The sequence below is a fragment of the Perna viridis genome, chromosome 11 (genome assembly GCF_037379345.1).
Source record: "Perna viridis isolate PV_CMFRI_1.1 ecotype Kerala chromosome 11, ASM3737934v1, whole genome shotgun sequence".
Lineage (NCBI taxonomy): Eukaryota > Metazoa > Mollusca > Bivalvia > Mytilida > Mytilidae > Perna > Perna viridis.
Window position 1 is genome coordinate 23013570 of NC_142455.1, and position 20726 is coordinate 23034295.

The window sequence follows — 20726 nt, forward strand, 5'->3', positions numbered from 1 at the left end:
TCATCGATTACTTATGGAGCAGATATCGTAGAAGATCTGTTAAATAACAAAGAAAGTTAAAGGATACTTAAAATACTAAGCGATGTATCCCATATCATGAATCATTTTAGGGATAGACCACGATAGAAGACTAATCACCAACCTACAATCGCAATGACTCCATTTTTTTGTCTGTAGCAAAATGTATTAAGTCACAGAGTTCAGATTTTTTTTATTTCAAAATCCAAACTCATATCTTATGTCAGAGTCTTCGCAGCTACACGGAATAAGGTACAGTGCTTAATGATTTTAATACACTATGGGTAAAAGGTTATATTACCACAAGTCATGTCATCCAAGGTTTTAAGATCAACATCATGAACTCGTTTATTGGATTGGTGTGGACATTTCCAATATGTGAACAAACTTCTTGACAATTTCGTAATTTCATTCTATTATTTTTACCCGGATTTGATATCAAAAATGCATATAAGACGCCTACCCCAATGCAAGAATTTTTAATAATCACCTAATCATTATGTTTGGTCTGTGTTTTTAATCTTTATCTGTTTGATAAGTAATAATTCTTTATATAGGAGTATCAAAAGGACATACATCTGGAAAAAGTAGGAAATAATGTCTATATATAGTAACTTTCAAAATTAGTGGTTTTGTCAAATTGACAAACGCTTTAGAAAGATATTTTCTTTCTTTCCTTTTGAAAGAACACATGTTGCATCATTTCTGACGTAATGGCTTTATTTTATTATTCAGTGAAAAATATCAGGTTTAACTAAATAAACACTGAACAGTTTACAAAATTCCACTACAAAAATGTCAATTCGTCATTTCATTCCATTATCATCTTAAAAGATATATGCATCTTAATTTTGTGTTCCATCCATACAAATAAAAGTTTATTTTGTCATGGAGTATATAACACGCATACAGAGAAATGAAAAGCCACTCTCTTAGATGGTCATGCCTTAACGACACGAAACGTTAAAAAAATATGTAAGCCTGAAAATATTCCTAAATTCTATGGTAATTACAAACAAAGTCTTTGAAATCTATGATGTCACAAACAGTTTTTTCAAACTTAAGTTTTAAAGAACTGTAACTCATCCGTCATATTACACATTTGAGGTCTTCTGTTTTGAATTCCCGAAATCGCTGCTCACCTGAAGAAAAAAAATTTTTTTACCAAAACAAAAATATTAGAAAAAACACATATGAGAAAAAAAACAAGTTTGTCTGATTTATATACAGTAAAACTTCATACTGCAATAACCTGAAATTCCGAAACAGCGTCGGGAATTCGAAATTCACTCTAGACACTTCAGCCAGACCTCTAAGAAGATGCAAGGATCTTGCAAAGCCGGAAAAATAAGAATGATTTTACGCAACGTTATCTGATTGTCAAACGAAGTTTGATTTGAATAATGTCAGAGAATTTCGAAAGGCCTGTGTGTAGCGGTTAGTAAGATAGGAAACGAACTATAGGTTTGATAATGTTCAGTTATCAAGCTTTGTATGTATTGATTTCTTTCATAAGCGCATACATAGGTCAAATAACATATGAAGCAAATAGGATGATGCGAACTCACTAACGTATCTTAATACCTTGCACAACTAAGTTTTGAATCATGAAAAAAATCTCGAAACTTCATACTACTTATTTCTATCATATTTCTGTATTGTCATTTATCGTAACACAATGAAAAAGAAAACAGTATTAAGCTCTGACTTAAGCTTTAAATCCGTATATCCTCATTCAAATTAAAAAAAAACATGTTCAAAATAAACTTCTCTATTTCATTTTCGAATACGTTTATAATAAATCCGAAATGGGTTGTTATCTTCAAATACACTTCAACAAACCTCTTGTCCATCAAAGTCTACACCGTCATCTTTGGAGTGTACTTTTTGATTCGCCACATGTGTGGATGTCCTTCCTTTACCGATTCCATGCTGAACAGTAGAATTGACATAACTTTTGCCTGTCTCTATACGACTCATACGCCGTTTCATATTTTTGCACTGATGTTTTACTAGAAAGAGTACCTGTAATATAGTAACATAAGTAGTTACTTTTAAAAAGTAACAAATCATAGTTTACAATTTGAAGATGCCACCCAACATATCATTATACAAACTTGGGTATGCTGTGCAATGTTTTAACTTGTAACCTTTCATCAGCAGCAGTACAATCCAAAAAAATCGGAAGATCTAAATTTAAAAAAAAACCATTTGTATACAAGAAGTACCCAAACCAAAAAATCTCAGCATTGGAAACCATATCAAGAACAAAAAAGATCTACCACACATGCAATGTAAGAAAAGTTGTCTCAATGTTGTAAAAAGTCTGAAATAGTGCCAATTTCAATAAATAATCCATGATATAAATGAAGTCCGCAAAGTGTGACTACTGGGCAAGTGAATACCAACAGGGCCCATTGGTCCAGCACAGTGGCTTCAACCCACTCTTTGTTTACTTAGAAAATACTACTCCTATTAATATTGGAAATTTACCTCAGCTGTACACAAGTTTCAAGAAGTAACTGATAAAAATCAACATTTGAACAAAGAATTAAAAAGTATCTTAATCCAAAATTAATTGTACACCAGAAGTACTCAAAACTACAAATATTGAAATCGGAAGCCAATTATTGCACGGAAAAGTGTTACCGTGTGTAAATCAAGGAATGGAGGTTCAGTGGTTTAAAGTTTGGGATTTTGTGATACAGGTGTCAATTTCACAAAATTCGTAAGTATCAACTTGATCAATTGATCGTAAATTATGACGTCATAATGCTGTTTTGGTTGTGACGTCTTTGCTTACGATCAACTTTACACTTAAGACTTTTTTTTGTGAGATCGACGCCTGCAAATTTCGGTTAATATATCGACAAACTGTCTATTGGCTGTTTAAAGATGACCGAAACTTTAAAATCCAACTCAATTGTCTTGATGTTACATGTATGTAATAGAACACATGCCTTTCCTTTCAGCTGTCTATACATGGTCGGTAGCATAGCTAAATATATTGCCTAAACAGATGGGAGGTTGTTTAAAATATCAGGCATTTTTTTGAAAAATATAAATCAAGGATACCAACGATTTAGAATATATCTAAGATCACGAAATAAATACACATGCAAAAGCACACAGGTTTTATTAAACAGGCAGCAGATTAAACTTTTCCTTCCAGGAAAGGGAATGTCTGTTCTTTCAAACAAACACTTGTTCACTTCTTTCGTGACTATGTAGTAAGGTAGGAAAGTTTTCTTTGTTTAAAAATATGGAAGCATTATCTTATATACAACAGGAGTTACAAATTCAAGATTCTAAAGAAGGTTGTTGCTTAAATGGATTTTAAATTTATTTGACTGCCTTGTCGTAACACAGGTGTGTCCTACTAACATTAAAAAACACACTTTACTTTGAAATAAGGAGCTCAAGGTAAAATTATTTTCAATATATTGTATCATAAATACATATTACATTATACTTTTCTTACATCGCCATTAAAGCAGCAGAAAAGAAGTGCTACTAACAAACCCTGAAAAATACAATGACAAGATTTTAAAAAAATCAGTATAGGACAACACTAAGTAATACTGTACTTCAACCAATTTTGAAATTTAAAAGAAGTGCATCTTTTTAAATGCAAAAAATTGGTTGAAAGAAAGAATTTTCAAAAATATTGATTTAAACGACGACAAGATAAATGCCTATATGTATTTCAGTATTGAAATGTTAACTTTGTTACTAATTCCTTTAAAGTACCAAGAACATTCATCCTAATAAAACCAGTAATAGAGCATAAATGTGTAAGTATACAAAATAGTAGTTTATCTTGAGTTGTTCTCAAATAGTATAATTTCTATAAATTTTTATATTCAGATTTCAACTAATACTTATAAAAACGTTTCTCAACGCTCGACTTGTAGGATAAAACCAATATTAGAATATTATCAATGAATAAAACATGTAACTATGTACTTGGCTCGGTACGCCGATGAAGCTTTGCAGCGTCATGCATATCATACATACCCTAAGCATTCCACACTGTAAGTTATATTTTCGACGACGCAATTACATTGTATGTTTTATATTCTGCAAAAAAACGCATTTTGTTTGTGCTATTTTTTTTCGGATTCTGTTGTGGGAACATATTCGCTGCGATCATATTCTTCAGGTTTAAAAAATGCTAAGTGTTTCATAGTGGGTTTAGTTTTGTATTGATATGTTTCACCGCGAAAATAGTCAAAATTATTACATTAATAGTAAAACAAAATTACTTACCGAAGAAAACGAGAGGAATTGCAAAAAAACCAAAATAAATATAGTTAATGAACAAAGACCAAAAAGGAAAACACCTGAATATCATCCAGTTCTTGGCAATCAGTCTAATATAAATGGAAAACAACAAGTACATTTGATACCATTTTCAAAACAAGTTTCAATAAAAACTAACCTGGAATGATACTATAGCTGCTGATGCTATGTCATATGCAAATTTCTTATGTTCAGCACTTTCATCCGGTCTGTTTGGGATAAGAAAACACTGGATACCGAACAATGGAATGAGAATAAGTGTGGCTCTTAATGTCTGCCTTCAAAACAAGATATATCTAGCGCTTCATGAATAAATGATACCGTGTTTGTCAGTTCGTTATTATGTATGGAAAGCGCGATAAACGTGTTTTGTGGAAATAATCATGCAGCGGATATTAGAAATAATCATGTGCAGTTTTAATACAGTAAAGTTAAAGTTAATTAACAAAATAAAAAATCAAAATGTGTCTTACTTTTCAAATGAATTCGATAAGTCTAACAGCAGTAGATTATAAAACTGATAGCTAAGTAGTAAAAAGGAATATAGCATAGTCCCGTATTTTCTATATTCATAGCACATTTAATGTTTTGTCTTTTTTATGGTAAGGTAATATATATATATATATATATATGTTACTATATATAAATGATTAACTTTTCTCTTCTTATTTATACACTTGTTAATGATGTCTTCCATAGTAACATCGTAACACATACCTCACTGGGTGTGAGTCTTGTCTGTTTGGAGATAGCACTTTTGAACATAATATTCGTAAAACATTGAGCAAAAAGATAAAATTTATCTGAAAATAAAGAGGGATAATCAAAAGGTAAACTTGGTATTATAAATGCATTTTGGTAGATAAAATTACAGATATCAAGGAGGTAGACCTAGGGTAACGGACATAACTCTTGAAATCGGTGATATGTTTGTAATATATTCAATTTCACAAAGGCCTTTCAAGCTTTCCTTTGAAACGGAATGAAATCAGTCCAAGTTACATTGATGCTTACCTGACATTGTTTTAAAATGGTGAATACAAACGTTCCAATGTTTTGTAAGAGTTGTGTCCCTTACCGTAGGTCTACCTTCTTAAATCGCAACATTAAAAAAAAATTTGTATATTGTTTCTTTCCCAGAAAAAATGATGGGATGATGTACAAATAACGTTTTTATGGTAAATGTTATAAAATTTTATTGCTGCCTTGCAAGTCACAAACATTGTGTTCACCCTCGAGATTTCACTAATTGAAATACTTACAACTAACGAGATTGTAATAGGACCGGTGAATATCCACTTGTAGTATGTATCTTCATGCCAGCAACTATATATTGACGAAATAAATGTATTTGCTTAATAATTACAATATTGCTAACGTATTAATTGTTATTAGGATGACTAAGACAGAATAATCTATGATGAATGACAGGATTAACGTCATAATTTTTTCAATGATTTCAATAAGCAAGGAGAACATTTATTCAAAGATTCATAGAGAGTCTATTTTTTTCTCAGCCTTCAAAAACTCTGTACGACGGCAGAAATGTAATGTAAATATTCTCGCTAAATCACGACAGCAACACAGAATACGTGAAAATGTGCTACGAGAATAATTAGGGATGTGAACTTTTTTCTGGGAGCTTTTCATGTTATGCCTTTTTAATGATATTCATTTGATGTATATAGATTGCACTTTTCATCACTGAATTGTGCTTTTCAGTCATAATGAGCTAATATCAGCTATGGCTTATCATTTAGCCGTTAGATCAAAATATTGTATTGAACCTTTACTTTTTGTCCTTTTCTGTATCATTTCCTCTGAATACACTGTAAACAATAGTTGGAATGAGTGGCACCACTGTGAAATAATAAGAAATTGAAACATTAATTACGGATGACTAAAAAGTAAACACATGGTTCAGTAGCTTTCCGGTGTGTATAAAATTAAAATTGGGCTGACAAATAATATATAAGACGAAGCATTGTATAGAAGAAAGTGTGTTTGCTTTCAAAATTGATATATATTTATGATATTGAATTATTGTGCTTTCATGAAGTTCTCACTCATATATTTTGTCGAAAATAATTGAGAATAGGTATTTCTACTTACACCAACCCAATATGTAACAAAAAGTCAAAAGGACATTTTTGTTGCTGAAGGTCCATACAAGTATGGTATGTAGATAAAATCCTTCACATAACATCCATGCATAATTACACATTGTTACATACTGAGCAAGTACGTGTAGAACTTTACACCAAACCTAAACAGCATAATAAAAAACACGTGAGAAGGTAAAGGAAAAAGCATGCAGAGATACAAAACCAAGTACATTTGGCATCGGAATTGGCAATGTCCTGTTCAGAGGGTTTATCCACTTTGTATTCAAGCTCTTACACCTCTACACAATCATCTAAACCTTAAGTCTTTATGCAATTGATAACCGTACGTTACGATTTTTTTAATGAAAAGTGCTCATGGCTTACCAAAATATCGATCTAATCGTAAATAGCAGAACCTATAAGCTAGCGGGGTAAATCGTAGTAAAACGCGTAGCGGTTATAGGTCTACGGAAGGCATTGAGCAATAAATACAATAACAGAAATGGTATTTCTATTGTGATATTCTATAGGCAGTGCAGTCATCATTAAATTAGTTCGTTTTAATGTGTCCATGAAAGCAGTTTACATTTGTATGATCTAATAAGGTTTAAACTTCATTATTTATTTTTTATTAAAAGTAGCATTTACCTAGTTTTGCTTTTCGCTTACGTACTAAAAATTTAAATTGTATCCACTATTTGAAAGTGGATCAATGAAATTAGTACATAAATACATTTTTTTTTAACTTCCGTAGAAACAAATTATAAATAGCTAATTGTTTGATTGGTATATAATTTTTGTGGATGATATACAGTATCAATTAACATAACAATGTTTCATTCGTTGGATTGATTACTTGGTATTTCTACAGCTTGACTATAAAAAACCAAATAATAATTAATGAAACACTATCACATGAAAAAATAATATATAAATATCTTAAATTTTGCGGTCAGCATCTTAAACAAATCGATGATACTTCGTGATCATGACTGTGAGCATTGCAAATACTGCCACTGCCTAAAAATTCCACCCCGTTTTACATATAGAGCCATTGTGGTGTATTAAATCTATGATTACTGATTTTTTCACCATGTAGTTTTCCCCCTTCGACAACCCCGGACTTGACATTTCATAAGCAACTCGACTGGTGTTTCTTTAAAAGCAGCGGACGCTTACCCATCCGGGGCATGTAGTCCATACTTACACTTTTTGAGGCTGTGTTGTTCATTTACTTCCGGCATTTTGCCCTTGTTTATTTGGTTATTTCATGTTATTTGCTGAGTGTGCCCTTTTTATATCGCCGCTATCCCTGGTTTACATTCTTTTTTCTTACACATCGAATCCTGGTTTTCTTGATGTCCCTTTAAAAAGTTAATATGCAGTTTGAAATTCAACTATTTAAACTGACTCTAATAAAGAAAAAAATGTAAGTACAAACTTAATCATATCAACTCTTACAGAAGAAGAGGATTTACCATTATCTATTTACCGGGTTTTGTACAATTGTTTGAGGGTCAAAAGCACTACTTGCATGGTAGCTTATCCATAGTATTGCTGTGATTATATACGACAAAAAGAGATGTTTATGGATCGTCACCCTGGCGCACCGTAACTGCCTGCAATAGAAAAGCAACGAATGATTTAAGCAATGGTTACTTCGTTCGATCTGAAGGTCGAGTTTGGTAAAAAGATGATAGACGAGGATGGGATTAGTAATTTAACGTTCTACATATCATCGATTCTTTAATTTTTGCATATGGTTGCATGTAATAGTGTATGAATGTTTTAATTGTTATTCCAGATACGATGTCATAGTTTGTATCAAATTTCATCCCCATTTTTGCTTTTTGTAACCATTATGGTTTGTAGTCAACTTTATAACAGTTAAAACAAAAAAGAAAAAAAATGCTCTGCATCATAAGATTACAGGACAAAAATATATATACTGGTTAATTTCATATACGCTTGCATCTCTTCCAGTTCTTTTGTCGCTAAATGACGAGATACGCCAATGCAATATAGCAGCATGACATATTTGATAATTTCAATCAGAACATTTTAATGTTGATCAGCAAATGATAGCATTATCTGTTTACTCTTCATTTAGCAGCAGACATTGAAAGCAAATAAAGATCACAACACTTGTAATAGATTGATTAAAAAAAACTCTCAATCAATTATGATAAGAACTAGCCGATGTAGATTTTATTTGAATGTATAACCATATTGAATACAGAATGATAAGACAAACACGAAGGAAAACTAAATGTAATTACTACTTGTAATTAAAACAGCTGAAAGCTTTTCAGAAACATCATTTTCTTCTTTACATATTGCTGTTAACCTTATCTTCTCTAAGAGTTTGAGAAATTATATTTCTTGTATACTTAATAAGAAAGTACTTAAACCTGCAATTTATACAGATCTACCGAGATAGTTTATCATCTTAAAGTATATGCATTACAGTTTTCTATACATCAAAGTGTATATTGTGATTGATTTCCATATATTTCAAATTAGAATAGATTGCCAATTACAATGAATTGACAACTTTCAATCAGATTATTTTGAAGACTAAAGTTTTAAACTTTTCCATTAATTATTGCTTTTCACAGGATGAATCTATATCAAAGATTATATCATAATCTTTTTACCGGACTAAGCATTTAATAAACCTTATACTTGACATCATTTAACAAATACCTGAAGTATAGGAATATTCCCAAGGATAGGATGAGTGATACAATGGAGAAACCATAGCCACTGAAATATACATATAGCACATACTTCGCCCGCTGAAAAGAAGAACAGTATATAGTTCATTGTTTCAGTTATACTCGGTGTACAGAAATGGATCTGCTTTAAACTTTACACGTTCAAAATTGTGTGCCACTTTTAACCGTAGCATCAAAGACAGAACACTTTTATTTTTTTTTAAATTTTTTAATTGTCACTAGAGGTAGATCACGGTAAGGGACTCAACTACTACACATTATTGGAACGTTTGTATTCAGCATTTACATCAATCTCGTACGACCATAAAGTAAATTGGACTGATTTCATTCCGTTTCAAATGAAGGATTGATTGGCTTTGGTGAAATTGAATATGATTCAAACATATCACTGATTTCAAAAGTTATGACCCTTACCGTAAGTCTACCACCTTAAGTGAAGTCATCGCCAAGACACAAATTGCGTTCTTTTGGCACGTTGATTGGTTTACCATGATTAATGACTTCTATCAATATTTTCTGCATCATTTTAGAATGCATCGTTTTGTAAAGGGAATGTTGTTGCTATATCAACGTTTGAATTGAAAATACACGGAAAACTTTTACTTAGATACAAGTAGCTATGAAAATGATAGCTGAAAGTAAATTGGAACTTATAAACTCTAATGAATAAAATAAGTCCTCAAAAATGCCATCGAGACGCGAAGTATATTTGTATTAGACCATTTTACAGAGTAGGGACATGGATTTTTCTTTTCCAATTTAAATAAAAAGTTGTTTGAATTTATGTTTGAGGGACGGAGCTATTTTACACAATCAAAACTGGACTTTGTTGATAACAACCGCTTTGTTTATATAATGGTGACGTAACGACTAATGGAAATACGGACGACTTCTTATAACATACGCTATGCGACTGCTTTCAGGCAATCACTTCATAACTGCTTGCACGGAATGATTTCGAGTTATTCATTTCTCATAACATCTACGAGTATAATTGATCAGTTCCTTGATTACCAATTAAACAGTCATAGAATTAACAACAGATAAACCGTTTTATAAGTTGTTCTATAAATACAAAAATGCAACCAGATGACGTTCAACATTTCTACCATGGAATCAAATGCTAAGATCTGTAGCTTATCTCATTTTAGGTACGGTAACAAAAATCCGCATATTGTACGTTTTTCTAAAATTGGGCCTAATATGAGGCACGTTTAACCCGTAGAAGGACGACGTTAAATACATGTATATTAGTATTTTTAAAAATAATTACACACATTTAAACCCAGTTGTGTTTACTTCTTATTACTACTGACAGAACGTCAGCGACGTCATTTATATGTAGAATGTAAGACCAGAACTCTGAATGGCTAAACTATATGACTCACCCATCATAGGCATAGCATAAAGTCATATTATTCACTTTAGTACAGAAGCATAAATTTGTTTTTATAAAAATGATTTATTTTGAACAGCTTCATCTTTCTTTCCTAAGGTTGATTAACAACTTGTAATTTATTTTCGAGTTAAAATTATCCGCTTGTTTGGTGAACAATGCCCATTTTCCTGAATATAAATTATTATTCTATACAAGATTTCCTTTTTACAAATCTTACTCTAACTTTGTCTGTATCAGAACAAGGAAGATAGTTCGTCCAAGATAGTCCGGTCTCAGGATGTCTGTACCATGTACCATCGCTGTTGCAGTCTTTGTAAGGTAAACCTTGATAAGTAATAAAGTTCAATTGTATTCCTACATCTCATAAACCAAAGCTTTATATATCTACACACCTGTATTATGAAATATCATTTTCTAAAGGACTTTGTAGTTAAAATTTCGTATGGAAGCGTTTTAATAGAACAACAGAATTTGCCTCGCGGAAGAGTATACTGAGCATGCTTCACACAAGTAAATGGATTATCCAATAGTTTACACGACAGTGTTTATTTAAGGATTATAAAATAAAGATTAAGATCAATTTCCAGCAATCGATTTTCAATCGAATTTTCTCCACTTTTGTTATCGTATCATGCACAGATTCAACCAGTATACACATCAAAAAAGGGCAGCACATGAGAATTATATGATTACCATATGCAAATTATCGTATTAATTCACTTCTATGCTGCCGAAACTGTCAAAACGTGTATCATTTACATGAGTTTGATGTCAATAAAAAAATCTTTAGAAATTAATGGTTGAGTGGGAAAAAGAATAGGGAATAGAGATATATATTTCACCTGTTCAAAAATTTGAGTTTTGACTGATATAAGATCCAGTTGAATATATTGAATGAATTAGGTGTTTAATGATCTGTATCCATACTAGAACGTAAGGAAACTTATCGCTGCTATAGTAAAATATCTAATTAGATCAATAACCTGATGTTAAAAATTTCGAATATTTTTTATAAGGCAAAAGAGTAATCAAGGGAACCGAGGTAATAGCGGTAATCAATATTGCGATAATGTTTTCCGTCTGTTCGTCCGTACCAGTTCTATACCACAACTCCTCTAAAACTGCTAAATTGATTTTGATGGAACATTCTTTATCACATAATGCCATTGTGCACCTCTTATTTTAATTTCCATCTGAATGACTTTTCGTGTTTTCTTGTCCTTCGTCACTATCCTATCATACCAATTTGCTGATGTTGATCAATAAAATAAAATTTAAGTTTTCCCGGTCAATAAAACAATTAATAAAGTCAAAAGACCAAGTGGTAAACATTTTGCCAAGAAAAAGTAAAACAACTGATCACAAAAGTAAATATATAGAATCCAGAATCCATCAAAATACTGGACCATGATCCTGAATCTGTCAATTCTTTCTTCCTGTTAATAATATTGTCCCATTCGTTGTAACATGACATTTTTAATTTACAAAAAAATAGGGTTAAAATAGTTTTTCCTTTAATAAGTATATTTATTGTATCAAATTGCCAGAAAACTGCTATTTATTTATTGAGCAGTCTTCGAAAATCAAGGTCGAAACTTACCAAATTCGTTTTCTTATTCAGAAACAGTTACAGATCACATAACCAGTCTTTGTTTATCCTTCGGTTGTTGCACTTATGAGATAAAAAATATATAGATTGTGTATGACATTGGTAGATTGTACGAGTTATCCGTCTTGATTTGGTTTGAATTGGTTTATGTTAGTGTGATCTGAATGCATTGTTTTCTACAAAAAAATTACAGATCTAAATTACAGAAATGACTATAGTTACGTTAACATAAAGCATATGTAGACTGAAAAGCATCATTTGTTTGTAGGGCTTTTGTACGACATGAATCACCTCTACATAGAGAGTGTCTGAAATTTATATGGACTTTATTTAAGTACAAATACTTCTAAGAAACAAGCAGGACGTTGGGTAATAACAGTAACAGCTTTGCTAAGGTGACTTTTTATTGCAAAAATGCATTAAATGTACATCAAATATGATTCTTATACTCTTATATAGTGTGGATCTAGAATGAAATATAAATTTGTCTTATATGCTTGGCAAATGTTCCCCTCCATTTCTATTCCTTTCATAACTGATAACAATTATTTCACTACACTTTGTAATCTCATGTGAGCAAGATTACTGAAACAGATTGTTCTGCATCTTTTTGGACATTCATCTTAATTTGACAACAGAGGTCATCTCTGCACTAAGATTTATGATTAAAAAGACGCCTTTGATATTAATATATTAAATTTCCCTTACCTGTGCAGCAATATAAATTCATCTCCTGCATGATGTTTATATTTCACAATTGATTCACTACGCCTGAGCAAGAACTAACTACTCTGATATTCGTGAACGCCATAAATACCTGCGTAACAGACTCCTGGATTAGGGGTATGAGGAAATGAGTCTCAAAAGGTCTCTTATCTACTTCTAGTTTAGATATTAAATCAATCTTTGGTTCAGAAATAATGTTTCTGTATCTAAAAATAATGAGTCATAATTGTGTTTCTTTTTTTCTTTTTTGTTAATTGTTCTTTGTGCTGATGTGACCGCTGATGTACCGATTGTGATGTAATAGCATGCAAATACTATTTAATCACCACTGGTATAGTCACGCGGCAATGGAAGTGGGAGGTTTCGTGCGATGTAAACATAGATTAATCCACCGTTTCGTTTGAAATTCCTGTACCAAGTCAGGACCATTGCGGTACAAGATGCTCAGCTGGTGTAATATCTATTTTGCCATATTTATTTTGGACTTGCCTTGATTATGAATCGAATTATTACGTAATTTTGTTGTTACCTTTATGTCGTCATTGAATTTTGACAATACAATAAAACATAATAAATTTAGTTAAATGGCCGCCTTTCTGATTTGTTTGTGTGAATTTGTACGTTATCATAATTAAATCTACATTTAATTTGTTGAGGTTACTATTTTAGCTTCTCCAGACGTCTTCAGTCAATCTCTATGTCAAAATACTTTTCCAAATAATGTTTTATGTAATCTGTATGTACATGTGAGAAAAATTGATTTTTGATCGTCAAAAATGAGCATGCAAGTCTCAAGTGATTTTAAGAGGCCAATGCAGACATAACTAGTATATTTCTTTAATGAGTTTTTTTTTTTTATTCTTATTAGAGTGTGAGTCCCTTCAAATAAACCAGGAAGATACAAATTTTATTGATGCACTCTAAGTGAAAATATTCTATCTGATCTTTCAGTATATATAAAAAGAGGGATCCTTTATAGTCCGTCTGGACCTTATATGCTTATGTTTAAGTATTTAAGTAAAATCGCTAAGAGTGAATCAAAATGCAGTTTGGATCTAGTGAAAATAAGTGCAACCCCAAGAAACGTCAACAACAGTGTATTTGCCTACACTTTTTCTTATGGCTACACAATTTTCTGTTTTGATACTAAATGTGCTTAGATAATCTAAATTTACACACAAATGACAAACTAAAATATGTGGAATATTTGTAGCTCTCATAAATTTTACAATATATAAACTCTAGAAATAAGCCTTTTTGTGTTTTCGTATTTCAATAAAAAACAAAAAGTGTCAATTTGACGGAAGAAAACACTCTCCATTTATCAAATGTAATTTGTTTATATCCATAAAGATTTTCTTTCTTCATTTCATTCTAAATCTCTGCCATAAAAAATATAGGTCCACTAACCGATTCTAACGTTTCCATTACTTTACATATTAAAAAAGTAATTTTCAAAGTTTCACTGTGAATTCCCAGGACAAATGACAACTCAAAAATAAGGCTTTCAAAATCATTATGCTAATGGTCCGATGATTGTAAAATTCTTCACAAAATTTACTTGAATAAATAATACTGAAAATCCACATCTTTACCTTTTCTGCTAACTGACAGCATGGAGGCAAATAACTCAGACATGTCAACAATATTCATACACTTTTGTAGTAAATTACATGTATGGTGATAAAGTACACATTCTCAGCTTTATTTTGGTTACTTTTAATCAGAATAGACACAAATAATGCACTTACAATACATAAGGTCTAGGTTCAGTATGTTTATGGTACTACATAGGGGGTGGCCATTTGACCCGGAAGTGGTTAGTGAGACCTTAAACATATTGTATGATTTTTTATGTTTTTCTTTTTTTTACATTTTATGAAAACTTATGGTATTGCAAGTCTAATAAGACCAAAATTATCAAAATCAGACATGGGACTACAAAGAAATGGCCATTTGTATATCATGCCCCTCAGTGATATTCTCCTTAAATTACTTAGATTGACAATTTTAGGTAACTTGTCATATCATTTTGATATCGATGATAATTCAAGAAGTTGTAGTAATTAATATCATTGATCATTATGAAAAAGGGACAGATTTCAACAATAAATATCATGCCTATTTTATCACTGTGTGATTCTTAGTCTGTGCTGTACGACAATTTCAGAACTTTGAATATTCCAAGCAGTGACATTAGGTTTTTCAGGGATGACGTCAAGTTTTGAGTCAGTTTTACAGGTAAAAATCTTGCTGCTACGTGGTTTTTTTTAAAATACCTTGTACAATGCACCTCTTAAAATATAGAGAGATTACCAATATCACTACAATGATTTTATTATGGGAAAATAGAAATAATGACCAGGAAAGGCAATTTTCCTCAAATTATGCATTTCTCTAAGCTAAATTATGGCATATTTCAGAGAAATGCATAATTTGAGGAAAATTGCCTTTCCTGGTCATTATTTCCATTTTCCATAAAAAAATCATTGTAGTGATATTGATAATCTCTCTATATCTGCTTGGGATATTCAAAGTACTGAACAGACTAAGAATCACTAACCACTTCTAACATTTCCATTTTTTATATGTTAAAAAAGTAATTTTCAAAGTTTCACTGAATTCTCAGGACAAATGACACCTTAAAATTGCATACCATTGCGAAGCTTGGAAAATAAGGCTTTCAAAATCATTATGCTAATGGTCCGATGATTGTAGAAAATCTTCACAAAATGTACTAGAATAAATAATACTGAAAATCCACAGTTTTACCTTTTCTGCTAACTGACAGCATGGAGGCAAATAACTCACACATGTCAACAATATTCATACACTTTTGTAGTAAATTACATGTATGGTTTTAAAGTACATATTCTCAGCTTTATTTTGGTTACTTTTAGTTAGAATACATACAAATGATGCACTTACAATGCATAGATCTAGTTTGAGTGGTTTTTTTTTGGTTCTACATAGGGGGTGGCCATTTGACCCGGAAGTGGTTAGTGAGACCATATGTGACCACAGCTCACCTAGGTATACCTTCGCTCCCCAATAAACTTATGGTCAAACTAAAAAAAAGTCGTAAAACGAGAAGTTCTGAACTCAATACCAAAGATATGACATATGTGTATAAACCTTCTGTCTAAATTTTATGAGGCTAAGACAACTACTTTCAGAGACTAAAACTGCAATAAAATATTGTGGATAGACTAAATGACACATTGATCAATACCACCAATAAAGCGCAAAGAATGCCACATTATTTCCAACAGCTACTGTCAATTGTCAAGAATCTGTCTATATAAAATCAGATTCATTGCAGCAACAATCTGTTTTAGAACACGATAATCAACAGGTATTCAACAGGTATTTTTGAATCATCAAAACACTCATGCCGAGTGCAGTAATTGATTCATCCATAGAAATAAATGAACAATTTCTACACCTAGTAGCTTTGCATTCTTCGACACTTGGTCTTTTGTTATTTTCTGTTAATTAATAACACTACATTTTGTTTGGTTTTGTGAACTAATGTGTAGATTAAGATCGTCCTATGTATTTGATTTATATACTTCTGATGAGAGGTTTCTCATTAAAACATGTGTACAGTATATCGAAATTTTCAATACTGTAAACGTATTAATTGTCGTGATGTATTATTTTTCGCTATGCTTGTGATGGGCAGAAAAGTGGGGAAAATAATACCAGCGAAATACAATTTTTGAGAACTATAAAACCCTTAACATTTTTAAACCGCAAAAAAATTATACCTGCAAATACATTCACTTGACAGAATCCGCAAAAATTAATACGATTACATTATATATGATTTGAATTTTTGTATTCAATGACAAATTGGTCAATGCCACTGGCAATAAAATGTTGCATAATGAGAAACAAAATAAATAAAAGACAAAATTATGGTTATGCAATAACTACATGAAACTAGTGAAAAGCTTGTGTCTGGCACAGTTTAGCAAAACGTTTTCTACGTATTGAACAAAAATAACCCCTCAATAATCTGTAGAGCAAATGTAATTGTCTTTATGTGTTTGTGTCAAGACTAATAACATGTACTTATATCCTGAAATTACTGTTTGTATTATTATTAAATAATTGTCCTTTCTGCTTCCTTTTCTACCAGACATAGTTTCGACCACAAACTGACTTCAACATTAAACGTTATGTCAAATACAATAGATCTAACCAGATTAAAATGAAAATCACTGAGATGGAATCCATCATTGTGGGCCCTGCCGTGGCAATTAAGCCATATGTAGGAATTTGATTTAAGTGAACAACCCACATGCAAAATATCGAAAGCCCACATCGAACGACACAAAAGTTACAGCAGGGGCATGACTTTGTCACTGAAAAAAAACAACAGGAATTTGACCTTGAGATCAAAGTTCAAGGTCAAAAGCTACTATCCATGGTGCACAAAACATCATCTCTACATAATCTACCCACATGCTAAATATCCAAAACCCACTTGAAAAGACAAATTAGTTACAACCCGGACACAAGTTTGTCGTTGATAAATAGGAATTTGAGGTCAAGTTCAAGATCATAGGCCGATATCCAAGGTACGCGACCCATCAACTCAAGGTGATCTACCAACATGCCGAATATCAATATCCCACATTGAAAGACAAAAAGGTTACTTCCCAGACAGGGGTTCGTCGGTGAAAAACTTTGAGGTCAAACGTTATGGCCATAGGCCAATATCCATGTTGCGTAACACGTCATCTCTATGTGATCTACCAACATACAAAATATCAAAAACCTACATCAAAAGACGAAAAAGTTACAGCCCGGGCACGATTTTTAAGGGGCGGACAGAGTGGCCAGGCTCTAATTATCATATCTATGATATTTGAGCTCAGAAAATAATGTGATCCATTTTTAGGTATTGTATTAATTTGGGCTGAAATACAAATTCAAAATTCCAGATTTTAAGTTGAAAATACTTACCTAGATTTTCACCAAACTGATATTCTAAGAACTGTGGACACTTCCCATAGGTTCTACTTCCAGCTATGGTATAATCCCAGCAGTCGTAACCATCAAAGGTTGCATTACAATATAGACCACCTATTTATTAAAGAAAATAGGATACTGTTAAGTCGGTAACTTTTTCACGAGGGTATACATTTCTTGGTCTGACTATTTTTAATAAATGAACAAGATAATTTTCGTTATTGCTTTAAAAAAAAATCGCCGATCGCCGACATTGCAAAACAATGATGTAATGAAAAAAAAAGAGTTTTGCAAAAAGATGTCATTCCCTCTTACATGCTGCAGCCCTTGTCGTGGGAAGCATTATTGCGAAAATAACAATTTTATATGATTGGTATTTTTGTATTCATTTAACAAAAAAAAGCTAATAAATGAAATAACGAAATTTAAGACATCATTGCGAAGGGTAACTTCCCGCAAGGAATAAGTACATTATGGAAAATATACAAGGTGTAAAGATAATGTTAAAACTAGTATGCTTTGAACAAAGCTCACTAAGATACTCTCGTTCTCCTGACTGACACCATAAGGCTACCCCCTCCCCAAAAAAGTTGAATTCACTGGTGTCTTAAATCACACCCTACGAAATAGCATATCTATATAAAGCATCTGTAAAAATATGAAATGGTTGTGGTAAGTCGTCGAATAGAAATCGGGAACAACAAAAAAGGATGACAACGGATGGACATACCTGCTGATTAAAAACGAGTGTATTTGTTTGGAATGATGAAATAGCATAAGGTGTTCTTATATGTTTTAACCATGGATATGAAAATATAAAAAATAGACGCATTTAAGAAGGTATACCTAGGATAAGGGATATATATCATGAAATCAGTGATACGTTTTTATTATATTCAATTTCACCAAAGTCTCTCAAGCTTTCGTTTGAAACAGACTAAAATGAATCCATGTTAATTTGATGCTTACATAAGATTGATGTCAAATGCTGAATACAAACGTTCCAATGATTTGAAGAGTTGTGCCCCTTACCCTAGGTCTACCTCCTAAAAAGGCTTAAAAACAAATATATAATATACATGCTTACCGTCGTTAGGATATGGTTTGTGAAGCATCGTGGAGTTACAGCGATAAAAATTTTTGGTAATCTCTGCACTCATTAACTCATCGAATGTCACTGATAAATTTTGTATAATTTCACTGACTTCCATTCTTCATGCGCAATGACTAAATCCTACAAGTATATAGTCTTTACTATTTTAGTTGTTCATGGTTTCGAATACGACAATACCAATCTAATATAAAAGTTCTTAATAGCGAATATTTGGTTATAAAGCTTTTAACAAAACCACTGCCGCACGGTGTACTAGATAGAAAATTTATGCAGTTTGTTCCGTATCTCGTATGTAAGTCTTTAAGTAAGCAAATGTACGTACACCCTACAAACAGACTTCTTTGTCGGGAAATTAAAATTTTTAACACAAATGATACGTGCATATATATAAATATCAATGATGTTGTAATGTTGATCAGTTTCGTATAATGTGACTTTCTCGAGAGTTTTCATTCAATCTTTTGGGAAAATTGATAATTGAGAAATTTTCATCTGCGTAAGTTTGCTCAATCCCTGTCATCTCGGTTCCCTCTAATGATTTCCAGCAATGTGTTCGAATGGTTCGATTTGTCCAAAACAATAAAATTACGCTCGTCAATCGATTGATAAAGGAAAGTAAATAAAAATGATGAAAATAATAAACAGTGATGATTGAATTTTGTCAAATGAAATATTGTAAAACAAAATATCATAACAACTTAAGTGTCAGTCTTTGTAAGAATCATGCAAATTCTGTAATATGCGATACACCCCCAAAAAAGGCTACATATTATTCCAATCTGTCTATTCTGAGGAGAAAATTCACATATAAAATTCCAATAATTTCTTTTATATTTTAGTGTCATTTACAGAGTTGCATCCCTTAATTTTGAATTCTACGATACATTCTAAATAATTTTTATCTCCCAAGAAAAAGGTTTATGAAAAGATACATGTTAATTAATTTCTGTAAAATACAACATTTCCAACAAAATGTCAAAAATAAAAAATATGTAGACTTTCCAACCATTAATCACAAATTTCTTGATTCTTGGAATGCTACTTAATAATACTACTTAGATACATATCTCATTGTGAAAATGAGTAAGATGTCTTGTTTTGTGCAATAAGAAATATCTATTAAAAATCTGCTTCGTTGTGTACTTAATGTAGAATTGTAATTTTCCTGTCGATAGTTTCATAAAATCTGCAATTCGAACAAGACTTTGAGGAATACTATACTTACCTTTTGCAATAAAGTCGTTGATGCTTTATGACTCGTGGATATATTGGCACAATGTTAACACTTGTATTCTTTGAGCAGTCATTCAACTAAAAACAAAATTCTAACGATAAAAAGATGATAACAAATACTTCCTAGCCTGCAACTTTGAAATAACCAATCACTAGAACTAAAGAAAAATAAAAACAATCACACGATTTTGTCTGTTCAATATCGTTATTGTATCTATGTAGAATGTTTAAACGTATAATATAGAGATAAGACTAGGAATAAATGCAGTAAAATAATATTTCCCGTTGTGTTCTATGCAAACCCATTAAAAAAGTTACTTCCGTCTTAAGTTCATTCAGAAATCGAGAAGTGCTGTGTATTTCTCATTAAGGTTCATAAGCAAAGTTATTCTTTGACCCATTCGATTCTTGGGATCATGCTGCGTTCTATGACCATTTCAATGGCATCTATACGTACTGTATATAAATGTGCTAAATTTTGACCCTAGCCCATAGCTCTATT

General features: G+C 31.7%; 1 protein-coding gene across 1 annotated transcript; it reads right to left on the reverse strand.

Moving 5' to 3' along the window:
• Positions 1-717: 717 nt before the first annotated feature.
• LOC148603407 (calcitonin gene-related peptide type 1 receptor-like) lies at positions 718-20665 on the reverse strand. The gene is made up of 14 exons (XM_088553276.1): positions 20217-20665; positions 18965-19111; positions 17872-17991; positions 10780-10886; positions 9132-9223; positions 7918-8044; positions 6433-6586; positions 6114-6180; positions 5583-5646; positions 5038-5123; positions 4460-4598; positions 3500-3541; positions 1861-2043; positions 718-1160 (listed from the first exon to the last, which is right to left on the reverse strand). The coding sequence occupies exons 2-14, from the start codon at positions 19086-19088 to the stop codon at positions 1113-1115; spliced, it is 1353 nt and encodes a 450-aa protein (XP_088409402.1). The 5' UTR covers positions 19089-19111; positions 20217-20665; the 3' UTR covers positions 718-1112.
• Positions 20666-20726: the final 61 nt, after the last annotated feature.

What these genes read in the sequence shown, in the direction of transcription:
- LOC148603407 (XM_088553276.1), bottom strand. Translation starts at nt 19,088, where the DNA reads ATGGAAGTCAGTGAAATTATACAAAATTTATCAGTGACATTCGATGAG. An exon ending in TTGTTACATATTGGGTTGGT is followed by an intron (nt 6,181 to 6,432) that starts GTAAGTAGAAAT and finishes ATTATTTCACAG; the next exon opens with TGGTGCCACTCATTCCAACT. An exon ending in CTATTACAATCTCGTTAGTT is followed by an intron (nt 5,124 to 5,582) that starts GTAAGTATTTCA and finishes CTTTATTTTCAG; the next exon opens with ATAAATTTTATCTTTTTGCT.